The following is a 27,954-nucleotide window of genomic DNA, read 5'->3' as shown; positions in this document are numbered from 1 at the left end:
GTCAGGGAGGGGCCTCACAGCTACGCTGGTTTGAGGTGGGGTTGGTTGTGGTTGGTTAGGTCGAGAGGACGCGGGTCTCACGGCCTGGCTCGAAGGGACACTGGGATCCCTTGGTGGATTGCGAGAAGAAGAGGGGTTGGCCCTACGAGTTTTCGTCGGAGGGTTTTAAGAGGATGGAGGAGGGTTCAGGGTGATTTTTGTGCAAACCATCGGAAGAGCTGCAAAGAAGATGAAAAAGGGAAGAGATGAGAGTTTATAAGCAGAACGACTCGACCGAAAAGAGGAAGACAGAAAGAACAAGGGGGGCTCGCAGAGAAAAGGCTAGAAAACCTAGACGCAGAAAAAAGCGAAGCAAAGAGCAAAAACAACCCACAGCGTATACTCCAGACAGTTAATGGATGATGCAAACCGATTAAAATGCAACAAATATCAGTGGGAAGAGATGAACGGTTACCTTTTGATGATCAGAAACGTGTTAAGCAAGACGATGATTGAGGGAGACGAAACGTTCGCTAGAGTATTTTCGCTAGAGTATTTCGGGGGTTTGAAGTGAAGAAGAAGATAATGAAACAGTGAAGTGGCGCGAAGGTATTAAGAATTTCGAACGTTGCAAGAAGCGCAAACGGCAACAAATAATAGTCGTTGATAAGTCCACGTGTCGTTTGATTGAAGGGGTTGGTGAAATGTCAAATCAGTAAAAAGTATGAGCGCCAACGCGCAAGGCCACGTAGGTCGCCGGAAATTTGACTCTTTAGTCTTTTCGCTATACAAACCACAGCTCAAGACTGGGGGCTTGTGTACCGATCAGGTCACCGGGTGTGATGACGTGTCTAGCAAGTGACTATGTGGGGCGTGCTCAGCAGGACACGTGCACAAGAGAAAGATGAATGGTCCAGAAGTGAGCATGGTCGCCTTTCGTGGAAGTGCGTTCTGCAGTGTACATCGTCAGTTGTCGCCGGGTTTGTGTGTCATCGACGTGTTAGATAATGGAAGATCAGGTGGTCTGACATCGTCGCAAGGAGCACATCGCCGGGTTTCCCAGTAAACTTAGTTAAAGATGTTGGAGGCTCAGACGAGTAAGTTCAAGCATGTAAGTTCAGTAAGACGATTGTCACGCCAGCATGGGGCGTGAAGGTCGAGTGAGTTGGAGGGAACAGCTTGCTCATCAACGACGGGATTCCCAGAGTGGACATTCGTTGGTGGCAAGGTTTCCTCAGCTGGAACACACATGGCGTAGCAATAAGGAGGGTGGCACCTGCGACAAGCGATATCACAGAGATGGTGTACTTTGTTGCATCTGATACTCGCCTTGTCGGGTGGTGTTCCAGAGCGTGTTACGTGCTAGATTACTCCTTGAATAGGAGACTTGGCCGCGCGGCTGGTTGCTACATAGAAATAACGCTCAAGTTACCCCAACTCAGATGATGAGACGTGTAGGGTTGGGTACTACCAGTTAGCCCAACCCAGATGACGACACGTGTAGGGTTTGATGCAATATAGAAATGACGCTCAAGTTATCCTAGCTCAGATGATGACACGTGTAGGGCTGGGTACTACCTGCTACCCCAGCCTATATGGTGACACGTGCAGGGTTGGATGCGAGCCACGCATCCAAAGCGTAACTGCCTGGAGAGAAAAAAAACCTAGCTATAAAGGTAAACTTAACAGAATTTGCAGGGGTACGTTCATTACGGCTCATTGTTTTGGGTTGAGTGCACTTTAGTACGGTTCCACAGAGTATAGTTTTCTCTCAGTTTTTGGGTGTTCTTGTTACTGACTTGAGCGTTGGAGCGCCACCGGCCGCAGAGGCACCATCTTGTGTTTTCAGGTTCTCAGAGAGACAATCTGTGGTGTGGACTTGAAGGGCACGTGGTGTCAAAGCTGGTGAGGAAGATCGCGACGAGGCATCGCTCTTGCGCTAGGTCAACCGGCAGGATCACTTTCCTAGGGGATGGTTGACAATATTCGTTAATTCTAAGGCTTTGTTCCCCAGAAGAATTATCTACCCTAGAGTTAGATGCATGAGAACTTCTTTTTGATTTGTTGTGTTCATAATTTTCTTTAACCATTTTCAGCTCTTTGATTTGTTCCTCATGTTCCAAATGTTTATATGAGAGTGATTGAAAGTCCTTTGCTATTTGTTTTAAAAGAGTTTTAATGGAATTTAGATCACTTTCACTAGATTTAGAAGAATGGGCTGGCATGGTTAAAGCTTTGTGTTAAAAGTAATTTACCTCAAGAAAGAAAATGAGAGTAATGAAGGTAGCTTTTCAGGAAAGAGAGGTGGATCACTAGGATCTCTTAAGTACCAAGTCTTTCCTTGCCAAAATCTATCCCTCAAGACTTCTCACAAATCTTTTTCTAAGTAATTTACTTAAATCACAATTAAGAATGAGAAACACAATTTTTATGCAAAAACAATGCACAGCAATTAAACAAACAAAGCAAGTAAACAATTAAAAACAATTAGCTAAACACAATTAAAATTTACTAGCTAGAAAGCTTTTTAAAACTAGGCGTATCCTAAGGTGAGACTTTTAGACACTTAGAGCCATTGAAGACACACTCACTGTTTAATGCGTAATTATTCCACTAATTAATCAAAGTTGAATGTAGTTACAATTCAAAGGAAATACCATAGAACTTGAATTACAAAAAGTAAAATTCAGATTTCCTATACTATACACTCCTTTACTTTTGGTACTCCTTCTTGTTGTGTCCCACACTTTGTATGTTTTTGTAATCTTACTTGTTGCAGCCCCTTGCTTAACCTCTTAAGGTTAGTCAATTTAAATCTTCAAAATAGTACCTACTAAGTAGGGATGAACTCACCACAAAGGTTAATTCCAAACTTAACAAGCACCACTTCGAAATTCTTTCACCAATAATAGAGGTCAACAAATTTAAAACAAAGAACAATTCAATTTAGAAATAGGACAACAACAAATGGAGTAATTGTATGACACAACTTGAAAGAATATTGAATAAATTTGACAAGCAATCAAATAAGGCACTCAATAAAAGGTGGCACACAAATTGAACCTAAGGAATGACACTAGAATTGATTAAGAAAACCAAAACAGTACTACTGGAAATTTGAGGCACAAAATGCGTGACTTAAAATATTTATGATGATCTGTATATTTGAAATTTGAATTCGAAATTTAAAACACAAGTAGTTCAAGATCTTAGCAAAATTTTGGCGCTGGAATCACACCAAAACAATGGACCAATTAATTGTGATAAATTTTTCAAATCTGGTGTCAAATTACCGTCTCTGTTCGCGCTAGAATGCACACTTTTTTCATTTGATTTATCATTTTTTCTGTATTTTGAATTATGAATTTTTTTTTCTAATACATCAATCTGCTTAAATTCAGAATTTCAAAATTTTTCTCCGATGGAATTTAATTTGATAAGTAAAAACAGTCAGCACATAATTAAAAACAGAGGAATCATAATTCTGAAATCAAAAAGAGTTTGAAGAAACTTCAAAAATACAATGAAATTGATGTATAAGAATTTGTATGGATATCACACAAATATGAACTCAAATCTAAAAGAAAAATGCACCAAAGAATATAAAAAAAATTAGATTAAAAGCTGAACTCAAAGCAAATTAAGCAACCAAAATTGTCAAAAACAGCACTGGAATTGATGACAATTTAGGAAAAACATGACTTGCCAAAACACAATTGGATTCAAAAATCAAAATGACTCAAATCAACACAATATGAACCAATTAAAATTGCAATAAAGACTCAAATAAACCAAAAACAAAACAGCAACACAAATCTATATGGAATCCTACACAAATTTGAAAATTAGAAGCTCAATAACAAGTTTTCTCCAAACAGCATCTAAATCAAATTAAAATGTAAAAAACAACAAGACATTCAAGAACACATGAAGAACAACACAGAATTAGAATGAACACAAAAATAAAAAACAAGATAAGGCACTTATCTCTTGAAGACCATGACTCTAGATACCAAATGATGGAGAAGTGCCTTCATGATTTTGGAGATTTTGTTGATGATCGGCGGAAGCACAATGGAGGATGACGAACAAGGCCCTCCTAAAAAGTGTGGTGGCCTTGGAGGTGCATGCTAGGTAGGGAAGGAGAGTGGTGAGGTCATCTCTCTTTGGTAAGGTGAGAATTGAAGATCAATAGTCTAACCTTGAGAGGTTTTTAGACAAGAAGTGAAATTGACACAATTTGGCAGCAATTCACTAAGTATATTAATCTTGCAAATACATGAGCCAAGCCCTCTTATTTATAGTGTTTAGAGGGTTGGAAATTCAAAAGAAAGTGGAGGGAAATTCAAATGAGAAGCATTTGAATTTGGAGCCAATTCCTAGTCACAAGGGAAGTGTGACTTGGTTTCTTATTTTGGCACCTTCTAAATCTACACCTACACTTTCTTTTTATGTCACATGGAAGGTGTGACTTAGCTTTATACATTTGCACATCTTATATCTATATCTACACCTTCCTTTATGTTCTACTAAAAATATTCAAAAGTAATTACAAAAAAAAAGACATCTAATGATGCTTAGTTTGTCCAGATCTTCTATTTGTTGGGCTTGAGCTGAAGCTTGAACTTGTATTTGGGTTTGGGCTTTTTTTATCATGAGCTTGGACCTTTTCCATCACTAGCGATGCTATCCAACAGACTTGAGGTCAGAACACTCTACAAAATTAATTACTAAAATAAGATTTACATATATTTATATATTATAATTTATTAAATATTTAACTAAAGTAGAATATCAAACACATGATTTAAAATATCAACCTCTCTAAATTTTGAGAAGTTTATTATATATAATAGATACTTCCTATTTTTAATAAGAATAAAGAGAATGATTATTTTACTAGTACATGTATTTAATGTATTTAAATGTTTGGTTGTCGTGATAAAGAAATCATATGTCGCTAATGTTAAAAAATAAGTAAAAAATAGAAGACTATATGTTGATGGTAATGAGAGACCTTACATACATATTTCGTTACATTTATTTCAATTAAGTTATTAAATTTATCTCTTATCCACATATATTATGTCTGTAATTGAAATAAACTCAACACATAGCACTGATTTTTTATTTATTTGTAATCTATGCTTTTAATTTTCTTTTAGTTTTGTTTATATCTTACCTAAATAAACATGCCACCTTCATATAAATTTAATGTTTATTATATTTTTTTTTTCTAAAACCATCATAATATCAAGAATTGTATTGAGTTTAGCATAATTTTTCATAAGGGTTTTGAAGCCCCCAATTCCCTCTGAAATTTGGAGGTTTCAGTTAACTCCTTTTGGTGGGAAGCATGGAAGAGAAAGATTGGGATGATGAAGAGTGTGATGACACTCTCACCATGACCACTGTTTCTCGCCACTGTTTCAGCGATGATTCTGAAACTCCAGGCTTCTCCATCTCCATCATCGAGGTTCTTCACTTCCCAACATCTCCACATAGACATGAATTTCCCAATCAACTAACGATTACTCTTCTTCTGTTATTTCTGTACTTTCAACGTAGAACATGAAGGAAGATTATGGCCTCTTTGTCTGGCCCTGCAGCGTAGTTCTTGCTGAGTACGTGTGGCAGCAGAAGCATCGGTTTTCAGGAGCCACCGTTGTTGAGGTACTTCTTATTATTTCAAATTCGTGCTTATGTCTACTTTATTTTCGTTTTTTCTTATTATATTCATGCAGCTAGGTGCTGGAACTTCCTTGCCTGGCTTGGTTGCAGCAAAACTCGGTGCTCGTGTCACTCTTACAGATAACTCCACCAGATTAGAGGTGTTACATTAATGTCGTCCAATTATTGTTATTTGAAAAAAAAAACGTATTTTTGTTCCCTTTACTTTTGGTAAATATTGATTTTTGATTCCTAAACTTTCAAATTGAGGAATTTAATCTCTTTAACTTGAGAAAACATGGGAATTTAGTCATTTATTACAAACTTTGTAGTGATAAAAAAACTACCACTGAATGTCGAGTTTAGTTTAAGCATGTAAAAGAATGAACTAAAGTCTCATGTTTCCAATGTAAGAGGATTAATTTTTTCAATTTTAAAGTACGGGTCTAAAGCCTGGTCGACTAAAAGTGTTTAACTTTGAGTCTGGCTGGATATGCAGATGTGATGATTGATTTAGGGTTTATTGTTCATTGGATTCTTATCCAGTTTGAATAAACTGTCCTTCATGGAAGATATATGTGATTTTTAAACAAATAAAGTAATTGCCAATATGACTGTGTTCTTTATTAACAACATTCTTATATGATTATTATAAGCTTGTGATTAAATTGTTGATCGGATCCTGAAATTTAATAGATATATTATCAGTTGACTGCATAATGTTTTATTTTTGACTTGCAGGTGCTTGACAACATGAGAAGAGTTTGTGACTTGAACAAACTTGAGTGCAATGTAAGCTATCTCTTTATAGTGATTGTTTCAACATATTCCAGATAATGAAGCCTGTGGTGAAAATGTGCTTGGTTGAATGTTAATGTTTCAGTATATATTATGGAAGTCTGTGTGTGACATGGAATTTCCAGAAGTGGTGAACGAGTGGAAGCTTAATGCTTGTTTGGGGGTGTTCATGATGTTGAAATTTTATGATATTGTTAGTTGTTTATGTTTTCTAAATGTTTTGGCTTCTATTTGTAGGTGTTGGGATTGACGTGGGGTGTTTGGGATTCACCCTTATTCAATTTACAGCCCACACTTATTCTAGGGGCCGATGTATTGTATGATTCAAATGGTTAGAAATAAAGGACTGCACTACTTATTCCCTTATGGGTCGCCTTCCTCTTTGAATTGGACTAAAGTTTGTTTTTTGCATATTATTTAGCCTTTGATGACCTCTTTGCTACTGTGACATTCTTGCTCCAAAATTCTCCCGGGTCGATTTTTATAACGTCATACCATAATCGAAGGTACTTTTCATTCCATATGATCCTCTGAACTTTCGCTGTAGCTCTACAACCAGAATATTTAGTTTAGCTAATTAATTGTTTGCAGTGGGCATCACCTTATTGAGTTTTTGATGGGAAAATGGGGCTTAAAGTGTTTGAAACTTCTTGACGGGTTTTCCTTCCTTCCATCTGACAAAGCATCACTACTAAGTGGTAACATTCAATTGGCAGAGGTAGCTCTTATCTCGAAAGATAATGCTTGAGGTAGCTCAAAACTGTGAATAAATTTTGCCTTTTTTTTGGTCAGACGGCTGTTGTATAAATTCTTGTTGCTTTCAGAAAATTGCATCTCATATCTATACGGTCAAGAAACTGTTTAGGACATGATCAGGCTACATAAATGCGTCCTAAAATGGACTTCTCTGCTATACATTAGATGAAGAAAAAAACATTTCTTTTTATTTTGCTGTTGCTTAATCTTGAGACATGATATAAGGCAAGAATCTTTGTGGATGGGAACTGGGATGGCAATTGTTGTTGAAAATTTTACTGTTATTTATTTCAACATGTTTTTGAGATATATATGGGCTAGGTTTAATTTACCTCTAAGACCACTTAGTGTGTTATTACACATTAAAAGGTTGTTTACATGTTGATATTTCCACTGCTGTCAAGTGGCTAGAGCCTGAAAGCCATTTATAATTATTGAGTTGGTAATTTAAGAAAAATTTCTTTTGCGATTCTTGGCTACATTTCATCCTATATCTCAGAAACAACATTTAGCAACCAACAATAATTTTGGGATGAAAATGGGAAAGTGAACACTCAAACATGAACTATGCCTAAAAGTACTGCACCAATAATGTTCTGATCTGAGGCTACATTGGATATATTCGTGATAAGATTTAGTAGCATTACTATGGAAGAAAATCACATCTGTCATTTCCAAATAATATATATCTCAGAAACAACATTTAGCAACCAACAATAATTTTGGGATGAAAATGGGAAAGTGAACACTCAAACATGAACTATGCCTAAAAGTACGGTCTGCACGAATAATTTTCTGAGGCTACATTGGATATATTCATGATAAGATTTAGTAGCATTACTATGGAAGAAAATCATATCTGTCATTTCCAAATCATAGTCTTTTGTGAGTCAAGTTTGGCTTGATTCTCACAAAATTGAGCTCTTAATTTTACCTTGACTCTCTTAACTGATTAAGCAGGGATACCTTCATTTGTCCGAGTGGAACCTTGCTTGACTCATTACTCAAGACTACCAATATGATATTTATAACTACTAAATTAAAATCCCAATACATGCTTGATATTATTAACTTGAGATAAATATACCAATTTCTTTTGTGGAGGAAAAAAATGCAATTTTCTTGCCCATCTGAGAAATTTGTTCCACCAATTTCATACTGAATAACTTGTTTGGAACATCAGTTTTTAAATTGATTTAACTTTTTAATTGACCACTCTGCAGTCCTTCCTAACCTCTTGTCCCCCGTTGATGCTACTCATTTTGATCATGGACTCAGCGAAAGCCTGATAAAAAGCCTTTTGTGAGGTGGCAAACTTAGTAACCAGATTCTTGGTGTCTGGGTTATCAAGCAAAGCTTGATCAGAAGAAAACAAGCCTTTATTTTGGAGGATCAACCTGTAATATGTATTATCGAAAGTTGCTGAAGAAGGGTCCATAGTGGTGCCTGCTTTTTTTGCCTGATTTTTTACTGGACAAATTGATTTCAGTTTTGCTGCAAATGTCGGATTTAATGAAGGGTCAACATCATGTGTAGCACTGAAGTTGTGGAGTCTGCTCCGGAAAGATGAGCAGTGAGAAAAACCCAAAGTATGCCCCCCTACACGAGTTAAAAGATATTTTAATCTAAACACTATTTAGATATAAATTGAAATAAATGAAAAATGATAAGTTTTGGCAGTTTTGACTTTAGGGAGAACTTACCTGACAGAGCTACTAAGTTTTCCCCAGACAGTCCTCTTTGAGAGAAGCTTTGCCGCAGTTGTGATAAGTTGAAGGTTGGAGCTGGTAACTGTATGGTTTCACTGGCCTTAGATGTTCTTCCATCCTTTCTTCCTTTAGAAACATCCCATGTAGGTCCTCCAGACTGTAGAATATATTTATAACATTAGTTAAGACTTGCAAATACAATTTACCGTAGCTGCAGTTATCAATTCTCAAAGACATAACATAACAATTGTTTAGAATCTTATTGATGAGAAATTTGGTACTTTAATAGATTACTTACCAGAAAAACTGCATCCCTTGCTGCCAGAGCTAGGATATCAGCGCAAGAGACCACACCAGGGCATGCGGCTTCTAATGCTTTCTTTGCTGCATCAATGACATAGAATGCATGCAAAGAAACATTTGGTGGCCCATCTTTTTCTGCTTTGCTGTTTCCTTTTGAATTTAACAGCACGGAGGCATCACACCCCTTCAAGAAAATAGGAGAAAAAATAAGAAAAATTGATTTTATTAATGACACATCAAATGAAGCAGAAACAAACAGTCTAGAGGAAAGGAGGGAGTCAAAATTCTGTTACCCGAATGAAACAATCGTGGAAGTGCATTCGAAGCAGAGCTGCAGGAACAGTTTTGTCCTTAGCAGTGGCATCCTTCACTGCCTTGGCAACAATGCACTCCACTTTAGGGCATGTATTTTCGTAGTAGTTTAAGCTCAGTGACTTTCCGGTAGATACTACTGAAAGCATGATGACCAAGTTCAAGAAAGCAACCATGGTAGCCATGCCAATTTGAGTACTTTGATGATTTTTAGCTTTTAGCTGTTGAAATTAACGATGGAGGAATGGGTTTTTATAGAGATAAAAGAGGTTAATCATTGTATGAGATATCGTGGCCCAAGAAATCAATTCGTTAAGAAGTACTATCAATGAAGAGTAGTAATGTTGAAGCATTCTCGTTACAAAAAGACAATCCACTTTATGATCAGTGGACTAAATGAAGGTTATTAAACTTTTATAGTAGCTTTCTGTGGCTTATGATATGTGATGTTCCTCTTTTATTACTTTTTTTCACAGTACCCTCAATCAGAATAATGTAATTACATATTCATGTTAAATCCACTCTGAAGTTATAGTTCCATGGTCTCGCCTCTTCAAGAGTACGGTTGGTAAGATCACAATTTCATCCCCTGCCCCATAATACACCATTATGATTCATTGATTATGACATTGCCCTTGGCCTTCTCATATTGTCCTAATGTCGAAGGTGAAATATTTGATTTTACCATAAAACACTTGAGATATCAAGTCTACACTTTTTAACAGAAATTGAGGACAACAACCATGTGATCAATTGTCCATGCGCTATTCTATTTCAACGTTATGTTTGTATCCTTTATTTTTTTGGCGAAACTCATTTATGATTTTTTAAAACTATTATTCATTATTTGTGAGAAAAGTACTTAATGTTTCTTTCTTCTGAGTTTTAACTTCTCTTTTAGAAAGTGTTTATCTCAATTCTTTATAGACATTTAATTGAAAACAAATCTCTTTTTTTTAAATGGCAGGTCAAAAAGGAGTAACTAGCAAAGGAAACTGCGCCTCAGATATAGGAATGTATGGGGTAGTTAAGGTTGAGCCATCGTAATTCTTGTCTTTTTAGTGCTAAATCTTGCATTGCAAGGCTTTGTTGGTTATAATGGTAGGCAGGTCTTATCAAAACTACAATTATTATTGTAGGAGCTTTCCTGCTTATGTGAATTATAGTTCAGAGGAATCTTATGATTAACAGTACTAATTTGTGTCCAGACAGTCCGGTGCATTTGTAAAAAGCAAACAGTATAATGCCATTTTTTTAATGTTTAAGATGAAAAAGTAGCTTATTCAATCACTTGTGCTATATTTACGTAATGAATAGTCTGTAGTGCACTTTTGGCCTCAAAATGTAAGTAAATTAGCTGATTGTTTGTCAAAAGATGAATAGATGATACATACAGAGTTGCTGTGGTGTTGCTGGTACTGGCTACTGAAACTGTATAAATCTAAGAAATTGTACTCTTAATCTTTTACTAGAACCCCATTATACTCAAATCACGATTAACACTAAATATGAATATTTATTTGAATGAAAATTTAAGCCATGTTTTACTATTTTTCTTTTGAATTTATTAAGAATAAATAAAATAAATATAGGATTGATATTGTAAAATAAACGTATTTATTTATAGATAAAAATAGTAACAGAATCGAATAATATAAAATATGGGTTAAAGCCGTTATATTCAGGATGAATTTTTTTTGTTACATTAAATTCCTAAAAGTAATGAATGTCAATAATGTGTTTAATTTATAATTTGTTTTTAAATTATATTATTGGCATTTGTTTATACAATTCTGAACCAAGAATAATGATTACTTGATTTGAATTGTTTATAAGAAAAACATGACCATTAATAAGATAATGAATGTAGTAAGGCTTTTTATAAAGGTGAATTTATTTTCCAAAGATCTAAAGACTATAGTATAATGTAAGATGATTATGTTGTGATATTGGCTGATATTGGGTATGTGATTCTAGTCCTAAACAACTGTCCCTGGTTGACGTACTGCTTATGTCACAATGTTTTGGTCAAGGGATCTTGCTTAATTTAAATCATAATAAGAGTGATATTATTTTAATACTACTACTTTGAACATCTTCACTCAATAAGATTTTTTACTAATATAAATACATTTTTTTTTCACTTATTTTTATCCATTTAAATAACATGTTATATATATATATATAACATGTTATATATTTAAAATGACTAAAAACATTTTAAACAAAAACCATTTCATCTTAACTATCAAGAAGTCTAAACTAGACTTTCTATGTTTAGATATTTCAAGCCAAGTTGGTTAGAATGAAGAGTAATATTTAAGCAAAACTAGACTGGTAGAGTAGTTGATTGTAACAATACCTTTATTCCTTATTATGTTTCTCTCCCTTAAGTTTATGTCATTATCTAATGAAGTCTGCAATGAAATGGTTTTCTTATTCTGAACAAAACTGAAATGCAGTGTTTTTGGCTCATGATAAAAATTCATTAATGATAAAGTAGGGATGGCAAAGCGGGTGGGCCATGCGGGCTGGCCCACGGCCCATTGGTAAAAAACGCGGGGCGGGCTGACCTTTTCAACCCGCTAACCCGCATTAGCCCGCCCCGCATTAGCCTGCGGCCCGCGCGGGCCAGCAGCGGGACGGGGCGGGCTGACCCGCTAACCCGCAAGAAAAAAAAATTGTCATTGTTTTAATGTGTGCAGATGACGAGGAAGATTATAATTTTGAAAAAATGGATGAAAGTTCTTTTAAAGCGGCATCCAATGTTATTGAAATGAAAGAATGTCAATAATGTTTATGTTTAATGTTTTTGAATTAATGTTTATGTTTATGTTTAATGTTTTGGAATTAGGTAGTTTTAATGTTTTGAAAGTGGAAGAATAGTGATATTTGATATTTATCTTAATGTTTAATTTTTTTTTTATGTTTGACTATGTTTGAAAAGGAAGAAAAAAAAATAGGTTTGATAGTAACAAATACATAGGTTTAATTTGACAATTTTTTAAGAACAAAATGTAAAAAAATATATTTAATTTAAAAAAAAACGCGGGCTAGCTCTCAAACCTGCGGGCCAGCTCTCAAACCTGCGGGCCAGCTCTTATGCGGGGCGGGTCGGAAATTCTAGCCTGCAATAACTTTGTGGGGCGGGTCAATGCGAGGCGGGCGGACCTACTTTGCCACCCCTAATAATAAGAAAATGCTATCATAATAAAATTTTAATTTTAATTTCCCCTTCCTTTTGTGAAAAAACTTGCATTCCAGTTGAAGTTATGATCTTATGATGCTTTTTTCATAAACTTATCAAAAGTTTCAGTTATGATTAAGACATAATGCCCTATTTTTGTTACCATGCTTTTGTGCATTAAAACTAATATATGCATTTGTCTATCTTGTTAGGTATCATGTATTATATGCAGAAAATATCTGTATTTGTAATTTTTTATGATTTACTTCATACTGAACCTTAATGTTTTATCATTTTCTGGTAAAATATGTGTGTAGATAAGAATGATACTGATCAAGGTGCAAGTTAAGAAGAAAAGGACATCATTCTTCAAAAACATGCCTTTGAGAGATTATTCACAAAGTGAAAGTGACAAAGAACCCAAGAACCAAGTAATGGATGGAAACATTTGGACTTAAATAAAATATGTTTATAATTAATTCACAAAATTTGATTAATTTTAATTAAAAATATTTAATTTGTTTGTAATTATAGTATTTTTTAAATTTATTATTAACTAATTAATGTATGAAGAGAATAGTAGTAAGTTTTAATTTTCAAAATTAAATTATTCCATGGTGGTACAAAGAAAGTTATTTATAATATTTAAGTTTAAATATGTTTTTAATTCTTACAAATATGACTTGATCTTCATTTAGTTCCAGCAAAATATTTGGTAGTTTTAAATTCCTCAGATTCTTTTATCACTCTTTCTTAATCTTAATTATGGTTACTAAAAGTAAAAATTATTAATATAATGAAGGTAAAAAAATATTTAAATTATGAAAATTATATTTTTAGATATGTAATTTAATTAAGTAATTAATTACTATTTTTTAAAAATTAATTACTATTTTTTAAAAATTAATTACTATTTTTAAAAATTAATTACTATTTTTAAAAATATATATAATTTTTTGTTAAAATATATGCATTGAAATGTAATCTAATTTTTTTAATTAATATTTTCATTATTCGTACTAAATTTTTTTTAGTTAGTAATAAAAACTATAAAACACTAAAAAATGTTAAAAGATTTAAAAGTAACAAAATTATAGAAACTAAAATATAACATTGAAAGGAAAAATAAAGTACAATATATTAAATAATAAATATATTACTTAACTAAATTATGTGTTCAAAAAATAGAAAACATGTTTTGTTATTTTAGTTATGCTGATCAATATTTTTCATTTAAGGTCTAAAAATGACAGAGAGAAAAAATTCTTACAGAGAATTGAAAAATGTAAATTTGGAGGGAATAAAAATATACTTAAATCTAATATTTATTATAGTAGACTAAAATAATTAAGAGAAACCGATAAAGATATTATTAATGAAAAGAAAGAAATAGAAAAGAAAATATTAAATTAATATTTTATAGATGGAAGGAGAATGATATAGAATTGGGATATACATGATCTAAAATGTGAAGAGGCAAGGGCAAAAGGGAAAGAAGGATGGTCTTGGTGAGAGAGAAAATATTCAAATAATAGCTGCTAGTGGTCCACCTTTGGCCTCAAATTTTGAACATGTGGAATTGATCTCAACAACTAACAATTCATGAAGACCAAGTTTTTCTTTTGTCATAAATTCAACAGCTTATAAATAAATAGCATTGAAAGAAAAACTGGGCACAAAAATTTTCAACTTTTCAATCTAAGGCGGCTGGTAAGAGTTCATAAATCTTTAAAGTCAATATATGTGTTCATAACTTGTTGACCTGGTTTAAGCACTGCCAGCTTGCATGATTTTCTTCTACAATTAACACTATTTAATAGCTTGCATTCCATATTGAACTTTTCTGGTTCATATGAGTTGTTCTTCATTTTTGCACTTTTGAATGTAGAGAATTAGCACTATTTAGTGTCCCTCTGTGATGATTATACATTTAAAATTAATGTTTCCATAATAGAAGAGTGTAAATTGATTTTTATAAGATGTCAAAAAGAAAAGACCAAACTATGGTTAAAAATCAAATGCATAGTCCATTTTCAACTATATGTGAGGATTTATAACTAATCTCTCAGTTTTTCTAGCACAACCTGCACAATTTGATTGGGTCTTGTCCAAGTCATGAGTCAATGGTCTTCTGCGTTTACAACTATGTGGATTTGTAATTAACATGTAAAAGTGAAGTCAGACAAACCATGAACATGTAAGAATGGAAACATATATGTATTTTCATAACTATACTGACATGTTTTCACATTATTTACAGACTCGTTATCAGATTAATGCTACTAAGAATCCAAAAATGTATAGAAATAATGTTTCTCTAGTGTTGCTAAAAAATACTAATACTAGTAATATAACACTAAATAGCCTAAGGTATGCTCAAAATATGGTCAAAAGCAAAAAAAGGGCCATTATTAAGGCAGAAGTAGGCTTTATCTTAAATGAAAGATTAGGTGACAGCTCATTAGGCTGATTTGATGTTGCTTCAGGATTCACAGCTATGGCAGGAGGAATAGCAGAGGAGTGTGATCGGTTAACAGGTAAAGTAGAGAATTCATCATCATAACCTGTGAATAACATGTCTCATTAACAATACTATTGGAGAAAAAATGCAGTGAACTGAAGCAGTAGAGAGTGAAATGTACATGCACTTACAATTAGATTCCTTCCAACCCAGAATCATGTTGTCGCGGTCAAACACTATATGGTAACCAGCCATGAAGTTCTCTGTATCAAGATAAATACTATGAATACTCTAGGTATGTATCAAAACATCAGCAGTAACAGTGGAAGAAGTTATAGATGTCTTTGTCATAGTATTGATGTAAGATTTGTCAAACAAAAACAGACAAACAAGACAGGCATTGGCGAATGCTACACAAGATCTTATAAGAATGTAGCAGTTGTGGCTTATTGATAAGAAGCATGAATTAACCAAAATAATTGAAAAGTTTAAGAACATTTAATCATATATATTTTAGTTTCTTCAAATAAAATACTCACGTCCAATGATATTCACGTTGTTGCTTTTCAGGACACCCAAACAAAGTAGGCTAATATCCTGGATCATCACAATAAGCATTTATGATGTTACAGCCTAAAAAATCATTGGATAGTTATATGAATGAAACCAAAAGTTGGATTTCATATTCTCACCTCCCCGGAGACAGTTACTATAGGATCTGTGACAGTGTAAGTATCTCCACCTTTCATGGTCAGATTGAAGGGAATTTCAACAACCTGGTTTGAACTGCAGGTAAAGTCAAAATCAGTGCCTGATGGTTTTAAAATGAAAAGGGAGTAGAGACTTCTGTGAAGCTAAAATCACCTTAAGTCATAACAGTACTCGAAGGGGAGCTCATCAGAACTACTAGAAGATGAATGCCGTTGTAGTTTAACTACTGAATTAAACTGCAAAAATAATGGGAAAAAATTAAAAACTCATGTCACATGAAGGCCTAGTTACCTTCTTAACCAACTATACTTAACATTACTTACACTGTTAGTAATCTGAGTATAAGCTGGGTCATTTAGGTATGTGAACGAGGTACCAGAGTCAAATATTGCATGAAACTCAAGATCGGCAACATTTCCTCCCAAATTAATTTGGGATACAGTAATATTGTAAGTAGGACTGTAAAGAAGAACGAATGTTAAAATAAGCACTAGTTAAGATATTTTTCCTCTATAGTTTCTGTTATATGTTGCTTTTGCTTTTACTAAAGAAGTTCTCAAGGTAGTGGAGGGTGCTCCATTTAAGGTCAAGGCATGTCATGAGTGTCAACCAGAATGAAACCAAATACTACCTAAGCCAATATTCATTCATTTTTTTGGTATGTTTGGGTGTGCATTCAAGTGAAAGTGATAACTTCTTGTTGAACTAAATGGAAAGAAGAAAAAAGGATTATAACTACTTACTGCGATGCCCTTAGGTTGAATGGTGTTTTTCCTTGAACCAAGCTACTATTATCCCCAAATGTGATTCTTCCAAGACCATCAAGTCCAAAACACATTGAAAAAGAATTTGAAGTGAGCCCTTCTTTGGCTAAGATACTTGGGACAGATACATCACCCATTCCTAGTCCAAGGAGACCATTTGGGGCAGCCCCATCCAAAAAAGCACCAGTCTGAACTTGGCCACAACTGCAACATATTGAATGACAAATACCAATGAGCATGTTGTCAAAAACAAGTAAGCCCAAAAGAAGTTGCAATGCAGTATGGTCAAGAATAAACTCTAATGCTTCATATGTATATGTATTACCAATAAATATCACAGTAAGATGTAGACAATTTTACCCAAAAGTAACTCGTGTATCAGCATCTTTTGTTTGATGGTCGTCTGTAATTAAGTGCAACACATCATCCACCAGGAACCCAGATGTTGAAGTGCCATTCGATAGATAGTTTACTTCATAAGGACAAACGCCACCGGATGAAGAGCATTGTCTCTGTAGCTCACATAAGCTGCTATTGCACAAAACCTTTTCACTTGTGGATGATCCTTTAAGATCATAGATACTAAAATCAATTCTCTGGCAAGTAAAAGTATTAAAAAAGTGTCATCAATTCAAACTTCTGCATCAGTTTTGTACTTTTGTTCACAACTGATCAAGAACCCAAAAAAAAGAAGAGAAAAACACATATAAGGGCAATACGATTCCCATAATCAAGACTAACTATCAAGAAATCCTTCAGCAACTAATGATGATGCAAATGAAGTTTCACACCAGCACTCAAAAAGTGCAAGCATTCAGATAAAGTATAAATTAAAGGAAAAAAACAGTTAAAATAATAAATGAGATGGCATACCTGGTTTGATATCTCTATAGCATGCACACATTTAGTACAATTGCAAGGTAACCAGAACAAGTCACTACCAGTATCCAATGCCACCAGAAACGATAAAGGTGGAGTCCCAACAGAAACATTGGCAAAATGCAAGCTGAAATCCGAATAATAGAAATTACTAATTATTATACTATTACACACAAACCACCCAGAGAATACCTCACAAAATTCATTCAAAAAATTTCCCCTTTTTCTTAAAAAAAAGGACTAAAAGCTGCAAATAAAAGAGATTTTCACACAACCCAAAAAAAAGGAATTTTTTTTGGAAACCTCGTAATATATGGTCTCTTAAAAAAGAAAAGAAAGCATATCCCCTTTCGGTTTTCTTTCTGCACCTTTTAAAGCACCAAAATCATAACCCATATTCTATTCGTCCTTCTGATTCTTTGCACAGATCTATATTCTCGAAAATTCTAGTAAAAAACTATGACCCAGAAAACATAAAAAGTAACTAAAATTTTGCAAGCAGTTGAAGAATCCATACAATCCAAATGTCCCAATCTGATAAGTCTCGTTGCTGGGGACAAAAGTGAGAGGAGTATGGTGACCGTCGGCGAGACGCCGGCCCCGGAACATTCGGTCTCTGTGGGCCATGGCAACATAGTACTCGCAAGTTCCCTTGTCGGGTAAGTCAGCAACGCCGAAAACCTCCTTCACCGGATCGGAGAAGCGGTGGTGTATGTCGAAGCCGAAGGAATGAAGCGCGTGGGAACTCGTGAACAGCACCATGACCAGTGACACAGAAAGAAAAGTGTGTCGATGATTATGGTTGGAATTGAAAGAAGGAGCCATGAGAGTTGTTGAAGGAGGTGATATGTTAAAGAATGTGATTTGAGACGCTTTGCTTAGCAGAGACAGTGAACAAGAGCAAACAATAAGGTTCCGTGTTTTTGTTTGTCCACTGTGGTCGTGGACACCAAATAGTTAGAATTAAAATAAAGAAAATGAAGAAAGGGGAGAGAGGGAAGAGGGAGAAGCAAGATACGTCAAAAAGTCGGTTGAGTTTGGTTAAGCATCCACACTTTTCCTCCCAAATTCATCTCTTCCTTTTCTCACTCACTGTTTCTTTCCCTACCTTCTTTTTCCATTTTTCATATCTCATGTTCTTCCATAAACTTCATAAAATTTATCTAAAGTATCGAGTTAATTAAGAATACTATTTGATATGATATTTACATATTTTTAGACCTCATAATATCTTAATAATGTTATTCCAATATTGTTATACCGACTTATATATTAATGTGGTTTAGTTAGTTTGTAGTGCTAGTGATATAAATGGTAATTACATATAGTTAATATGATTAGTAAACTTAATAGTTTCTACTTAATTTACAACATAAGACTATTTATGCAGCTTGAAACACCTATTATTGTTTGAATTTTGTGATATTTAAATCTTATGAAGTTGATTTTGCTGGCCAGAAAGAACAGGGGAAGCCAACTGCACCTGTTGAAACCTTTGCCAAATGTTTATTATTTCTGTCACCACCATTGGGACTTAGTTTGCAGTAGCTGAACATGGTAGAATATAATAGAAGAAATGGTGACACCTGCAAGTAAAAGTTTGAAAAGGATAAATAATATATTAAAAAATAAATGCCTGCATTACAGGGAAGTTGAGGTATTGTGCAAGTGAATGTGACTGATGAAATTGAGGTGAGTTGATGGCTTTCAATGGCCTCATTTTGATAGAAAATACAGATAGTTAGAGGATGCTTGGTTTTGCATCTTATGGATCTGATTAAGGTTTTCATTCTGCAAATTTTTTTTCAAAGTATTTAGTGTGGGACATAGAATAATGTGATGGATGCAATTTTTTTTTAAATATATCATTAGTTATTTCTAAAATACTCATAAAGTAAGTAAAAATAATTAAAACGCACTCACGTTTGAGAAAGAAAAAAATTGTATTCTTTTCCTGATAAACGGAAATAGAGATAGTAAGTTTATGTGAGATTACGAGAGTGAATCAAATTTAAAAATGGAAAGAGGTTAAATTATAGGGTAATATTATGTAGATAATAATTTTAAATAAAATTGATTTTTATTAATCTAATGGTTAAACTAAAATTTTATATTATTATGATTATTTAAGTTAAATTATATTAAATCGAAAATTAAAAAATATTAATTCATATTTTAATACTTTTTAAATAATATATTATGTTATTTTTATTTATGTAAATAAGACATTAAATTATTTTATATTAATATAAAATTTGATATGCATTATTTATGAGAAATCTTTTTCAATCTAACTATGTCTTCATTTAAAAAAAGTATCATTCAATGAAAAGGTATTAAATAATATAACATTTCTTAGAAGTTACATGATTTTTCTTCTTTGAAAACATCTATATTTTTCTTATAAAAAACACATTTTTTAGACAATCAATTTGTTGACTTATGTTATACTTTATACACATAAAATTGCAAATTTATTTGATTTTTTTCTTTTAAAATTTAAAATTACTATTTTTATCATTTTAGTTTATTTTTTTGTAATTTTATATTGCCTGTTATTTAATATATTGTATTAAAGATATATTTAGCTATCATTAGTTTGATATGATTTAATTCTTGAGTAATAAATGAATATTTTCATCATCCACGGGAACTGATTTTAATCAATAACATATAAAAGTGAAGTAAAGAAAGAGACCTCTCACCTAAAAATTTCAACCCAAACCACAGGATTATGAGTTCAAATTATTTTAAACAAACATTTATTGTGGCTGACTTTCTCTCTTTTTCTTTCACCAAATTCAACCATGAAACTTTTTTCCTTTTCAAATAATAGAAAAAAGTGGTTTACTTTATTGTTTTCTTTAGACTACATAGAAGACTTGAGAATTTAAGAGGAGTTACCAAGAAGGTGATATGGTTTGGATTAAAATAAATAGAATAAAAAATTTAGATTAAAGAGAAAATTTGAGAAAGTGGTTTAAAAAGAAAGTGATGTTGACAATCATGAAAAATAAAATAAAAGATTTTAAAAAAAAAATTTATGAATAATGTAATAGGTGTGTGATTGAATTCTATATTTTATTATTTATAATTCATTTATTTGTTTTACTATTAAAGAGTTCCCAAATTTTTTTCTTATTTTTATTTTTAATTAAATTTTTTATTTATTGATTTTTGTGCTTTTCTTATGCAACCCGATCCTTAAAACAAACACAATTTGATAATTAAAAAAAAAATTAATACATAGAAAAGTTTTTTTTTTTCTTTATTAAGTATCTCATAACCTAAAGTTAAAAATAATAATATCCAAACTTACTATGTATATTTTTTAACAAATATTCTTTTATATACAACATATAAATATATTATATTATAAACATTTACCATTTACAATAGCATACATGATAAATGTTTATTTTGAATCTTAAATTTACACTTGATAAAACACTGATAACAATATTATATAAAAAAAATGAAAAACAATGATATTCATGATCAGGTTATGGTGATGAAATCTAATATGGGGAGAGAGAGAAAAAAAAATACATCTATATGAACACGTTATAAAATAAAAAATAATATAAAAAATTGTATTTAATAATTAATTTTTAAAAAATGTCGTCAAATTTATTTGATTAATATTTAACTCCAAATATAATATTAATTGTAAGAACGTGTTTTCATAGATTTAGAGACAATGTTTTAAAACAAAAGAAGAATTAATATATTATTTGAAAAAATATAAACAACATAGATAAATGTTTATTCTTATATTTTTATAAGTGTTTATCACTCTAAAATTATATTATTTATTATTTTTCTCTAAAATTTTAACTTTTATTTATTTTTTTATCTTTTTTTCATGTTTTTAATCTAATAAAGGATACACATAGATTGAGATAAGTTTATTAAGTTGAAGTATATTATTCGTATAAATTTATAAGTTTGTTGGTTTATATATATTATTATATATTCTTTTAGTTTCCGTTTAGGTCTAAGAAAAGTGGAAATTGACAATCTTAGTTTGTGAAAGCCTGGAGAAAGTTTGTGAAAGCCTGGAGAAAAGAAGAATGATTTTGATGATTGAATGTTAGGTTTTATTTAAGAAAGTAATTGAAGGTTTTCTTAATATTTTTGGAGTTTTGTTGTGTTTTTTCATGCAAAACGAGTTAGTTTTAAAAGCAAGAAAAGTCAAATTAAATTCATAACTATATTTTTAGAGAATGCATGTAAAAGTGAGATGTTTTAAGAGTATTGAAATCTTGGTTTATGCTTTTGTTATTAAAATTGAATTGAATCATCAATGAAACTTTTGAACTTCATGATCAAATGAAGTTGTTTAAATTGTTTTTGTGTATATGTTTATTATATGTTGATGTCTTTGTTTTGGTTTAGTAAATTTTGTCATTTGCTTTACTTTTATTTTTATAGAATGAAAGTTTATATTTTGAGAAAATTATAAAATATTGGTATAAATTGTGTTTTTACATTTGAATTGAATTGAATAAGTTTGTACTTACTTTTTTTTTTTGGTTTAAATTTTTGTTTGTATATCTAACTTGAATGATAAGATGATTGTTAAAGTAAACTTCAATTAATGTTATTGTAAAGTCTCATCATATCCAACTAGTTGTTTAAATAACGTTTCTTATGCTTAACATTCAACCAATCTAATGGTAGTTTTAGCGAGAGAGAAACCATATTCTACTTATGAACTCTAGTTGCTAAAGTGACAAGTAAGAACTTACACGACATAGAGTAAAAAAAATATCATCTCTCATTGAGAATTTGGATACTCTTTTAAAGGTTCAAACATGAAAGAGATTGAATTAATTAATTATTTTTTGAAATTATATAGTTCAAGCATTATAAATTTTAATTTTATTATATTAAACTAAAAATTGTATATATAAAGGATATTCTTTATTAATTTTTTGAAAAAATATAAAAAAAAGTTAGTTTTTTATATTTTTTTTTACAAAAGCAAGTGTTAAAATAAATATTTGTCAATATAGTAGAGTTAAGGTTGAGATAAATCTTTATTCAATTTAAATAAATGATTATTTGTATAATAGAATTTACTTTAATTGTATTTAAGATTTGCTTTCAATTGTATTTTCTATTATTTAGAAAATATTTGTATTTGGTCTATCACACCCAATAAAGATGTGAATAATAGAAAGTAAGAAAATCAATAAGCTTTTAGAAGGAGTAAGTATCAAATACATGTACCATGTGTTAAACATGAAAAGCACGAAAGAAACTTGCATAAAAATTAATTTACATGATAAATTAATTTAAAGAATTTTAACCTTTATCATATAATAACATCTTATTTATTATTCACTCATTAGTCTATATTGGACATGGATATAAACACAATACATTAGAAAATGTAAATACTAACATTTTTATCAATAGGCAAATAAAATATTATTTTCGAGTCCTCATGTTCAACCACTCCAAAATTTGTAAACTTGAGCTGGCACATATAGGTCAAAGTTCTTAAAATTTTAATGTTATTTTTGACCCATGACTTCAATAGAACTTAAGTTTTATGCATTTAAGGTTGACAGATTAACTCATAAAATAATAAGTTTAATTAATAAATTGAAATTAACAAATTCAAATAAATGACCCTAAATTATATTAATAAACATATACATTTTTTTATTGACATTAAAGAACTTGAGTTTATGAAATGAACTAAAAACTATTATAAATAAATATAATAGTTTTGGCTTTTTAGTGACCCTAAAATTTAAAACAAGTGCATAACGAAATATTATAATTTTTTAATATATATTTGTAGTTCAGTCTCTTTATTATTATAATTTTTTAATATGTATTTAATTTTTATCGATAAAAAAACGATTCTGAAGATCTTGAATGCGATTAGACTAAAAAACATTTTAGTACTATAAACACTTTATGCTTAGTGTACTCTAAGAAATTCACTAATTTTGTAAAAAAATAAAATATGTATACTTTAGCCAAAATAAAAATAAAAATTAGGTCTTGTTACATATAAAAGTTTGTTTAAACAATACAATAGATTTAATATTATATATAAAGAAAATAAAGTTAAATTACTTTCTTTTTTGGTAAAAAAACTTAAATAAGGGTTTGTTGATAAAAATAGAATAAAAATAACAAAATATACAGAGAGTATAGATACTGAAAAGGAATGAAGCCCCATCGATCAAAATTGCTTAGTTTTGAACTTGTTTAAGATTAAGAATATTCTGGTATAAAATAATTTAATGGTTATTTTTTAGAGATTTGATTCATATGTGTTTATAACCAGAAAAACTAGATTTTTAAATGATTAATTTGATGTGAAGTTGGTCTGAAAGTTTTTTATTATTTAAAAAAACAAAAAAATAAAAATGTTTAAAAAATATAATTTAAGAAAATTAGATTTATAAAATTGGACCCGAACCCACCAAATCAATATTGTTAGGTTTTGGACCAATAGTAAGTCTTTTCTTGTTTGTAATACTTATGGACGTTACTGGTTAGGTTAGACCTAACTTCTCATTACAATGGCTACCAAAAAATTATGAGCCTCAAATCAAAAACAAAACTTGTACGAACCAGACTTCCGATCAAAGTGGAACATTTCCATTCATTTACATATTTTTTCATTTCACATTTATGAATCTGAAGTATCAAATCCTCTTTATGAATAAAAAAACACAATTAAAAATAAAAGCCTCACTGAAAAAATTAATTATATTTTCACATAAATACCATAATCATAGAAAAAAAATACTTTATTAAAATATCGTTACATAAATCAATATTAAATAAGTCATCTCGTTCATTATACATTAAGTATATTACTTTTGTTCTGGTTTCAATATGTCCAACAATTTCACGTCCCTTAAAAAAAAAATTTAAACACAACTTTCTTTCAAACACTTTTTAAAAATAAAATCGAAACAACACATCAAAATCCAAACCACAATACTTCAAATACGACAATTCATAGAACAAATTTATAGCAATTAAATTCAAAATATTAGTTTAATTGAGATTGAAAAACTCTTGGGCATTGTATTATCAGCATGGGAGATGTCAGGGAAGCCATCGTTTGATCCATGTACGAATGGCATTCCAAAAACTAAAGATAAAATAAAAGAGAAAAATAGTGGAGACTGGCTGGAAAAAGGGTCAATTACTCATCCATATACAACAAGTGGAAACTGTTTTTATCTCAAAATTTTCTTTACACTAATTTAGTACAATGATACCACTCAAACTGCAATGGCTTCCTACTAGATGTAAGTCCTAGAATGAAATAAGCGTATAAACAAAAACAAAAAAAGGACTCTTTTAGCGGTCTGTGCTATGCATATACAAAATTACAGATCCCTTCTGCATAATGGGCAAGAACCATGTCTGAAGAGCCACTTATCTATGCAAGGAAGGTGAAACATGTGATGGCAATGAGGTAAGCTTCTTACTGTTTCTCCAAGCTGAAAATCCTGTATATGCACAAATGTAGAAATGTTTATAACAGAATACACAATCATACAAGCATTAAATTCTATGTATAGACATCTACTGATAGTGACAAGGGAAAACGTGAAAACTAACCTGCAGGCAAACTGAACAAGAGACTCTGTCACCGGATGCATCAATATTGTTGTCAGTTGTAATTTTGATTTGTGGGATTTTTTCAACCAAATCTCCAGACAAACCTTTGGCACCACCGGTGTCAAAGATGTTTTGAACCTCATCAAAGCTGGTTTCAACAGCACCCATCTGATAAGCAAGAGCAGAGGTGTCAGCAAGAAGAGGAAGTTCATAAGCAAATCTCAATCTCATTATTTTGGATTAAAGTTTACAAACTCATTTTTTACTGGATTTCATTTTGTTTGCTTAGTTTGTAAAAGCAACCTTGATATTATTACTTTCAATTGAAGTTTAGTTTCAGGCCAAATATAACAAAACCGAGTGTACGAGAGAAAGGCAACATTGGAAGTGACCAAACATTAAATCAATCAAAGCTCAAGTCCTTTGGGCACAGAAAATTACCTGATTTTGAACAGCACTCAACATGGCTGGACCTATCCTCTCACGCACAAGTCTCCCACTCAGTAAGCTGGCGATAACATCAATCTGCATATCTCAAAAAGATCAGGCTACACCACATGCAATTCTAAATGATAAACAAAAGTCAGGGGGTGCAACACAGTATGATTACAGACCAACAAAAGATTTCATTGTGGTCACGTGGATACATCATGAGCTTACACACCCAACAAATGCTCCCAATTTGACAGGAGACAAAACTTACATGCCATTTTAAATGTTTTTGTGTTGTTCAACAATCAGTATTGGAGTTTCATTTGGCTAATCCACATAATAAAGGTTTGCATTAAAGGATTGTGTAAATTTATGTAGTAAAACCCCAATTCCATTTGAACAAAGGCATCAAAGGTACCTAGGAAGTTGTATTTAAAATCTGTACTTGAACAAGGCCCTGTGAAAGCTAAGTAAACTCACCAAATATAACACACAGCCAATTCCAGATTCGTCAGATTGCCAAAGAACAAGAGACGATTCAAACACTTCAATGGAAAAAACAGCTCCTGATATGGCACCAACAGCAGCCCCTCGAATGAAGCCACTCTCAGTCTCTTGTCCTATCAAAGCTCCAGTTAAGGCCCCCAACAAAGTGCCCACTGCAGATAAAACAACCAATCAAAACTCGTTGTTCCTTAAGCAAAGCACATGGTGCCAATAGAATTGAAAAAACATTAACCACAACACAACTTTGTACGTCTTTGAAGCTGAAAATAACAAAACCAGACAACACAAGCAAAACAATCCAACCAAGAAATGGCGTACCCCCACCCCATGTTTCAAGTTTCATTTTTTAAACATAATACGCATTTCTGTCTGAACCGAAAGCCCCCAACATCACAAAAAGCAGACAATGATAACAATCCACCCAAAAAGATTAAAAAAACGACAAGAAAAGGCAAAACCCATGATGAGAGGAGGAAAACAGAAGCAGATCAAGAGTTTGGTTAGATTATAAATGTAAGCAAGGATAATGGAAATTAACAGAAGGGAAGGAAGAAGCGAACCTAATGCGAAGCAGAAGGTCAAGATCGCAGAGAAGATGTTCCTAATGACGGCAGAGACGGCGAGGGTACCAAGTTGCTTAACCCTCTCGACGAGATTCCCGATCGAAGATGAACGCAAAGGACATGGATTTGGCACAAAGTCCATCTGGGTGTCTGAGAAAATTGCAGGGATTGGAGACAAAATTGAAACCCAGAAAGGAAAAATAAACAAAAGGGTACGGTCTGGTCTGATGTCACCAGATTTGGGTTTAAGGAGAAGCTAAAATGAATATATATATGTTAACATTAAAAACAGGAACAATAATAATAATATAACGATAAGAATAAAAGATGGCTCTTGTGCAATGCTTAGTCTATAAGCATGAAAGAAGATTGGAAGAAGCTGCGATCAACCAACTCGCATTTAAAACCTGTGTGCCTTTAACGCGACCCTTTCCCTCTCTATATATATATTTATGGGTAATTTTTTTGAGCAAAGAAAACATTTTGAGCTTAATCCAGAATTAATTTAAAATGAAAGGGAAAAAATCGCTTTCAAATGACACGGGACGGTGATTAAAGAGAAGGGCGTGGCAAACCAACCACGAAGAGTCACGAGAATTTAGTTTCGTTTTTTGATTTTTCCATCACTCGTTTTGGGTCAGAGCGCGGTTTCAAGCTTAGACTTGGATTGGCTACGCTTTCCCCTGCAACTTGTACCACCGCACTGCTTATTTTCCACATTTTTTAACATCTCATTTAATAATTATTAATGCCCAATTTCATATAAATGTCTTGGTTATTATTATTTTATTTCTCTGGTCCCTCTCATCCAAAATATCTTCATGGGTTGGGTCCAGTAGGTGAGTACCACCAGACTTTCCTACATATCATCTCTGTTATATGTATTACTTACTTTCACAATAGTATATCCTAATAGTATATAAGTTATAAATAGATATATGTGTTATATGTAATTGGTGTTGTTTGTATTCGAATATCAGAATGAGAAATAAAAGTTGCAGTGGTAATTGATGTGTCCCACATGAGTTGGTGTTACCAGATTGACAATATATACAGTAGTCATAACAACCTATTAGACAGAATCCCTAAACCAAATCTCAAGTAATTAATGGATTCCTTAGACTACAACTTAACTCATAGTATTAACTTTAATGACTCAAAACAACATAAATTATGTACCAATAAATGCATGCAGGACTATTTATCCTCATCCTCTCTCTTAACATTACATTACTTTTATATAAAATCTTCAAATTCGTATTAATATATAATTATTTTATTTATTTTATTTTATTTTTGTCTCTTCCTTACACAAAAG

At 32.0% G+C, this 27,954-nt stretch overlaps 4 protein-coding genes across 14 annotated transcripts; 1 reads left to right on the top strand and 3 right to left on the bottom strand.

Moving 5' to 3' along the window:
- Positions 1-5,145: 5,145 nt before the first annotated feature.
- LOC137810933 (uncharacterized) lies at positions 5,146-10,814 on the top strand. 11 transcript variants are annotated; one of them, XR_011080994.1, is made up of 10 exons: positions 5,146-5,455; positions 5,548-5,652; positions 5,724-5,810; positions 6,391-6,441; positions 6,685-6,778; positions 6,869-6,953; positions 7,039-7,196; positions 10,004-10,095; positions 10,495-10,559; positions 10,667-10,814. XR_011080994.1 is itself a non-coding variant. In XM_068612432.1 (9 exons), the coding sequence occupies exons 1-9, from the start codon at positions 5,336-5,338 to the stop codon at positions 10,691-10,693; spliced, it is 741 nt and encodes a 246-aa protein (XP_068468533.1). In that variant the 5' UTR covers positions 5,146-5,335; the 3' UTR covers positions 10,694-10,814. The 11 variants fall into 11 exon arrangements, 6 of the variants coding, with proteins under 6 accessions (XP_068468533.1, XP_068468535.1, XP_068468534.1 ...); XR_011080995.1 differs by lacking the exon at positions 10,004-10,095 and having other exon boundaries at positions 7,039-7,165; XR_011080993.1 differs by lacking the exon at positions 10,004-10,095.
- On the bottom strand, positions 7,853-9,854 carry LOC137810932 (peroxidase 64-like). Its single transcript, XM_068612431.1, has 4 exons — positions 9,509-9,854; positions 9,211-9,399; positions 8,907-9,069; positions 7,853-8,802 (listed from the first exon to the last, which is right to left on the bottom strand). The coding sequence occupies exons 1-4, from the start codon at positions 9,710-9,712 to the stop codon at positions 8,408-8,410; spliced, it is 951 nt and encodes a 316-aa protein (XP_068468532.1). The 5' UTR covers positions 9,713-9,854; the 3' UTR covers positions 7,853-8,407.
- Positions 10,815-14,910: 4,096 nt separating the features above from the next.
- LOC137810931 (aspartyl protease family protein 1-like) lies at positions 14,911-18,707 on the bottom strand. Its single transcript, XM_068612430.1, has 10 exons — positions 18,047-18,707; positions 17,524-17,656; positions 17,011-17,246; positions 16,630-16,854; positions 16,210-16,345; positions 16,040-16,122; positions 15,868-15,961; positions 15,715-15,772; positions 15,367-15,438; positions 14,911-15,278 (listed from the first exon to the last, which is right to left on the bottom strand). Exons 1-10 carry the CDS (start codon positions 18,352-18,354, stop codon positions 15,091-15,093), a joined length of 1,533 nt encoding a protein of 510 aa, XP_068468531.1. The 5' UTR covers positions 18,355-18,707; the 3' UTR covers positions 14,911-15,090.
- Positions 18,708-24,697: 5,990 nt separating this feature from the next.
- Positions 24,698-27,373, bottom strand: LOC137810929 (NEP1-interacting protein 1-like). Its single transcript, XM_068612428.1, has 5 exons — positions 26,634-27,373; positions 26,047-26,225; positions 25,576-25,659; positions 25,135-25,302; positions 24,698-25,022 (listed from the first exon to the last, which is right to left on the bottom strand). Exons 1-5 carry the CDS (start codon positions 26,776-26,778, stop codon positions 24,900-24,902), a joined length of 699 nt encoding a protein of 232 aa, XP_068468529.1. The 5' UTR covers positions 26,779-27,373; the 3' UTR covers positions 24,698-24,899.
- Between the last annotated feature and the right edge of the window lie 581 nt (positions 27,374-27,954).

The sequence above is a fragment of the Phaseolus vulgaris genome, chromosome 2, assembly GCF_000499845.2.
Source record: "Phaseolus vulgaris cultivar G19833 chromosome 2, P. vulgaris v2.0, whole genome shotgun sequence".
Lineage (NCBI taxonomy): Eukaryota > Viridiplantae > Streptophyta > Magnoliopsida > Fabales > Fabaceae > Phaseolus > Phaseolus vulgaris.
Note: the sequence above shows the minus strand (reverse complement) of the source record. Positions and strands in the feature narration are given on the sequence as shown.

Bases quoted from the DNA above. Each gene is read 5' to 3' on its own strand.
- LOC137810933 (XM_068612432.1), top strand. From the start codon at position 5,336: ATGGAAGAGAAAGATTGGGATGATGAAGAGTGTGATGACACTCTCACC. The intron at 6,954-7,038 runs GTACTTTTCATT...AATTGTTTGCAG, and splicing joins ACGTCATACCATAATCGAAG to TGGGCATCACCTTATTGAGT. The intron at 10,560-10,666 runs GTTGAGCCATCG...TTATTATTGTAG, and splicing joins GAATGTATGGGGTAGTTAAG to GAGCTTTCCTGCTTATGTGA.
- LOC137810929 (XM_068612428.1), bottom strand. From the start codon at position 26,778: ATGGACTTTGTGCCAAATCCATGTCCTTTGCGTTCATCTTCGATCGGG. The intron at 25,660-26,046 runs GTGAGTTTACTT...TGAGATATGCAG, and splicing joins TTGGCTGTGTGTTATATTTG to ATTGATGTTATCGCCAGCTT. The intron at 25,303-25,575 runs GTAATTTTCTGT...CTTGCTTATCAG, and splicing joins TGAGTGCTGTTCAAAATCAG to ATGGGTGCTGTTGAAACCAG.
- LOC137810932 (XM_068612431.1), bottom strand. From the start codon at position 9,712: ATGGCTACCATGGTTGCTTTCTTGAACTTGGTCATCATGCTTTCAGTA. The intron at 9,070-9,210 runs GTAAGTAATCTA...TATATTCTACAG, and splicing joins CAAGGGATGCAGTTTTTCTG to TCTGGAGGACCTACATGGGA. The intron at 8,803-8,906 runs GTAAGTTCTCCC...TAACTCGTGTAG, and splicing joins AAACTTAGTAGCTCTGTCAG to GGGGGCATACTTTGGGTTTT.
- LOC137810931 (XM_068612430.1), bottom strand. From the start codon at position 18,354: ATGGCTCCTTCTTTCAATTCCAACCATAATCATCGACACACTTTTCTT. The intron at 16,123-16,209 runs GTAAGTAATGTT...TTATTTTTGCAG, and splicing joins ATACTCAGATTACTAACAGT to TTTAATTCAGTAGTTAAACT. The intron at 15,962-16,039 runs GTGATTTTAGCT...CTTTACCTGCAG, and splicing joins GAGTACTGTTATGACTTAAG to TTCAAACCAGGTTGTTGAAA.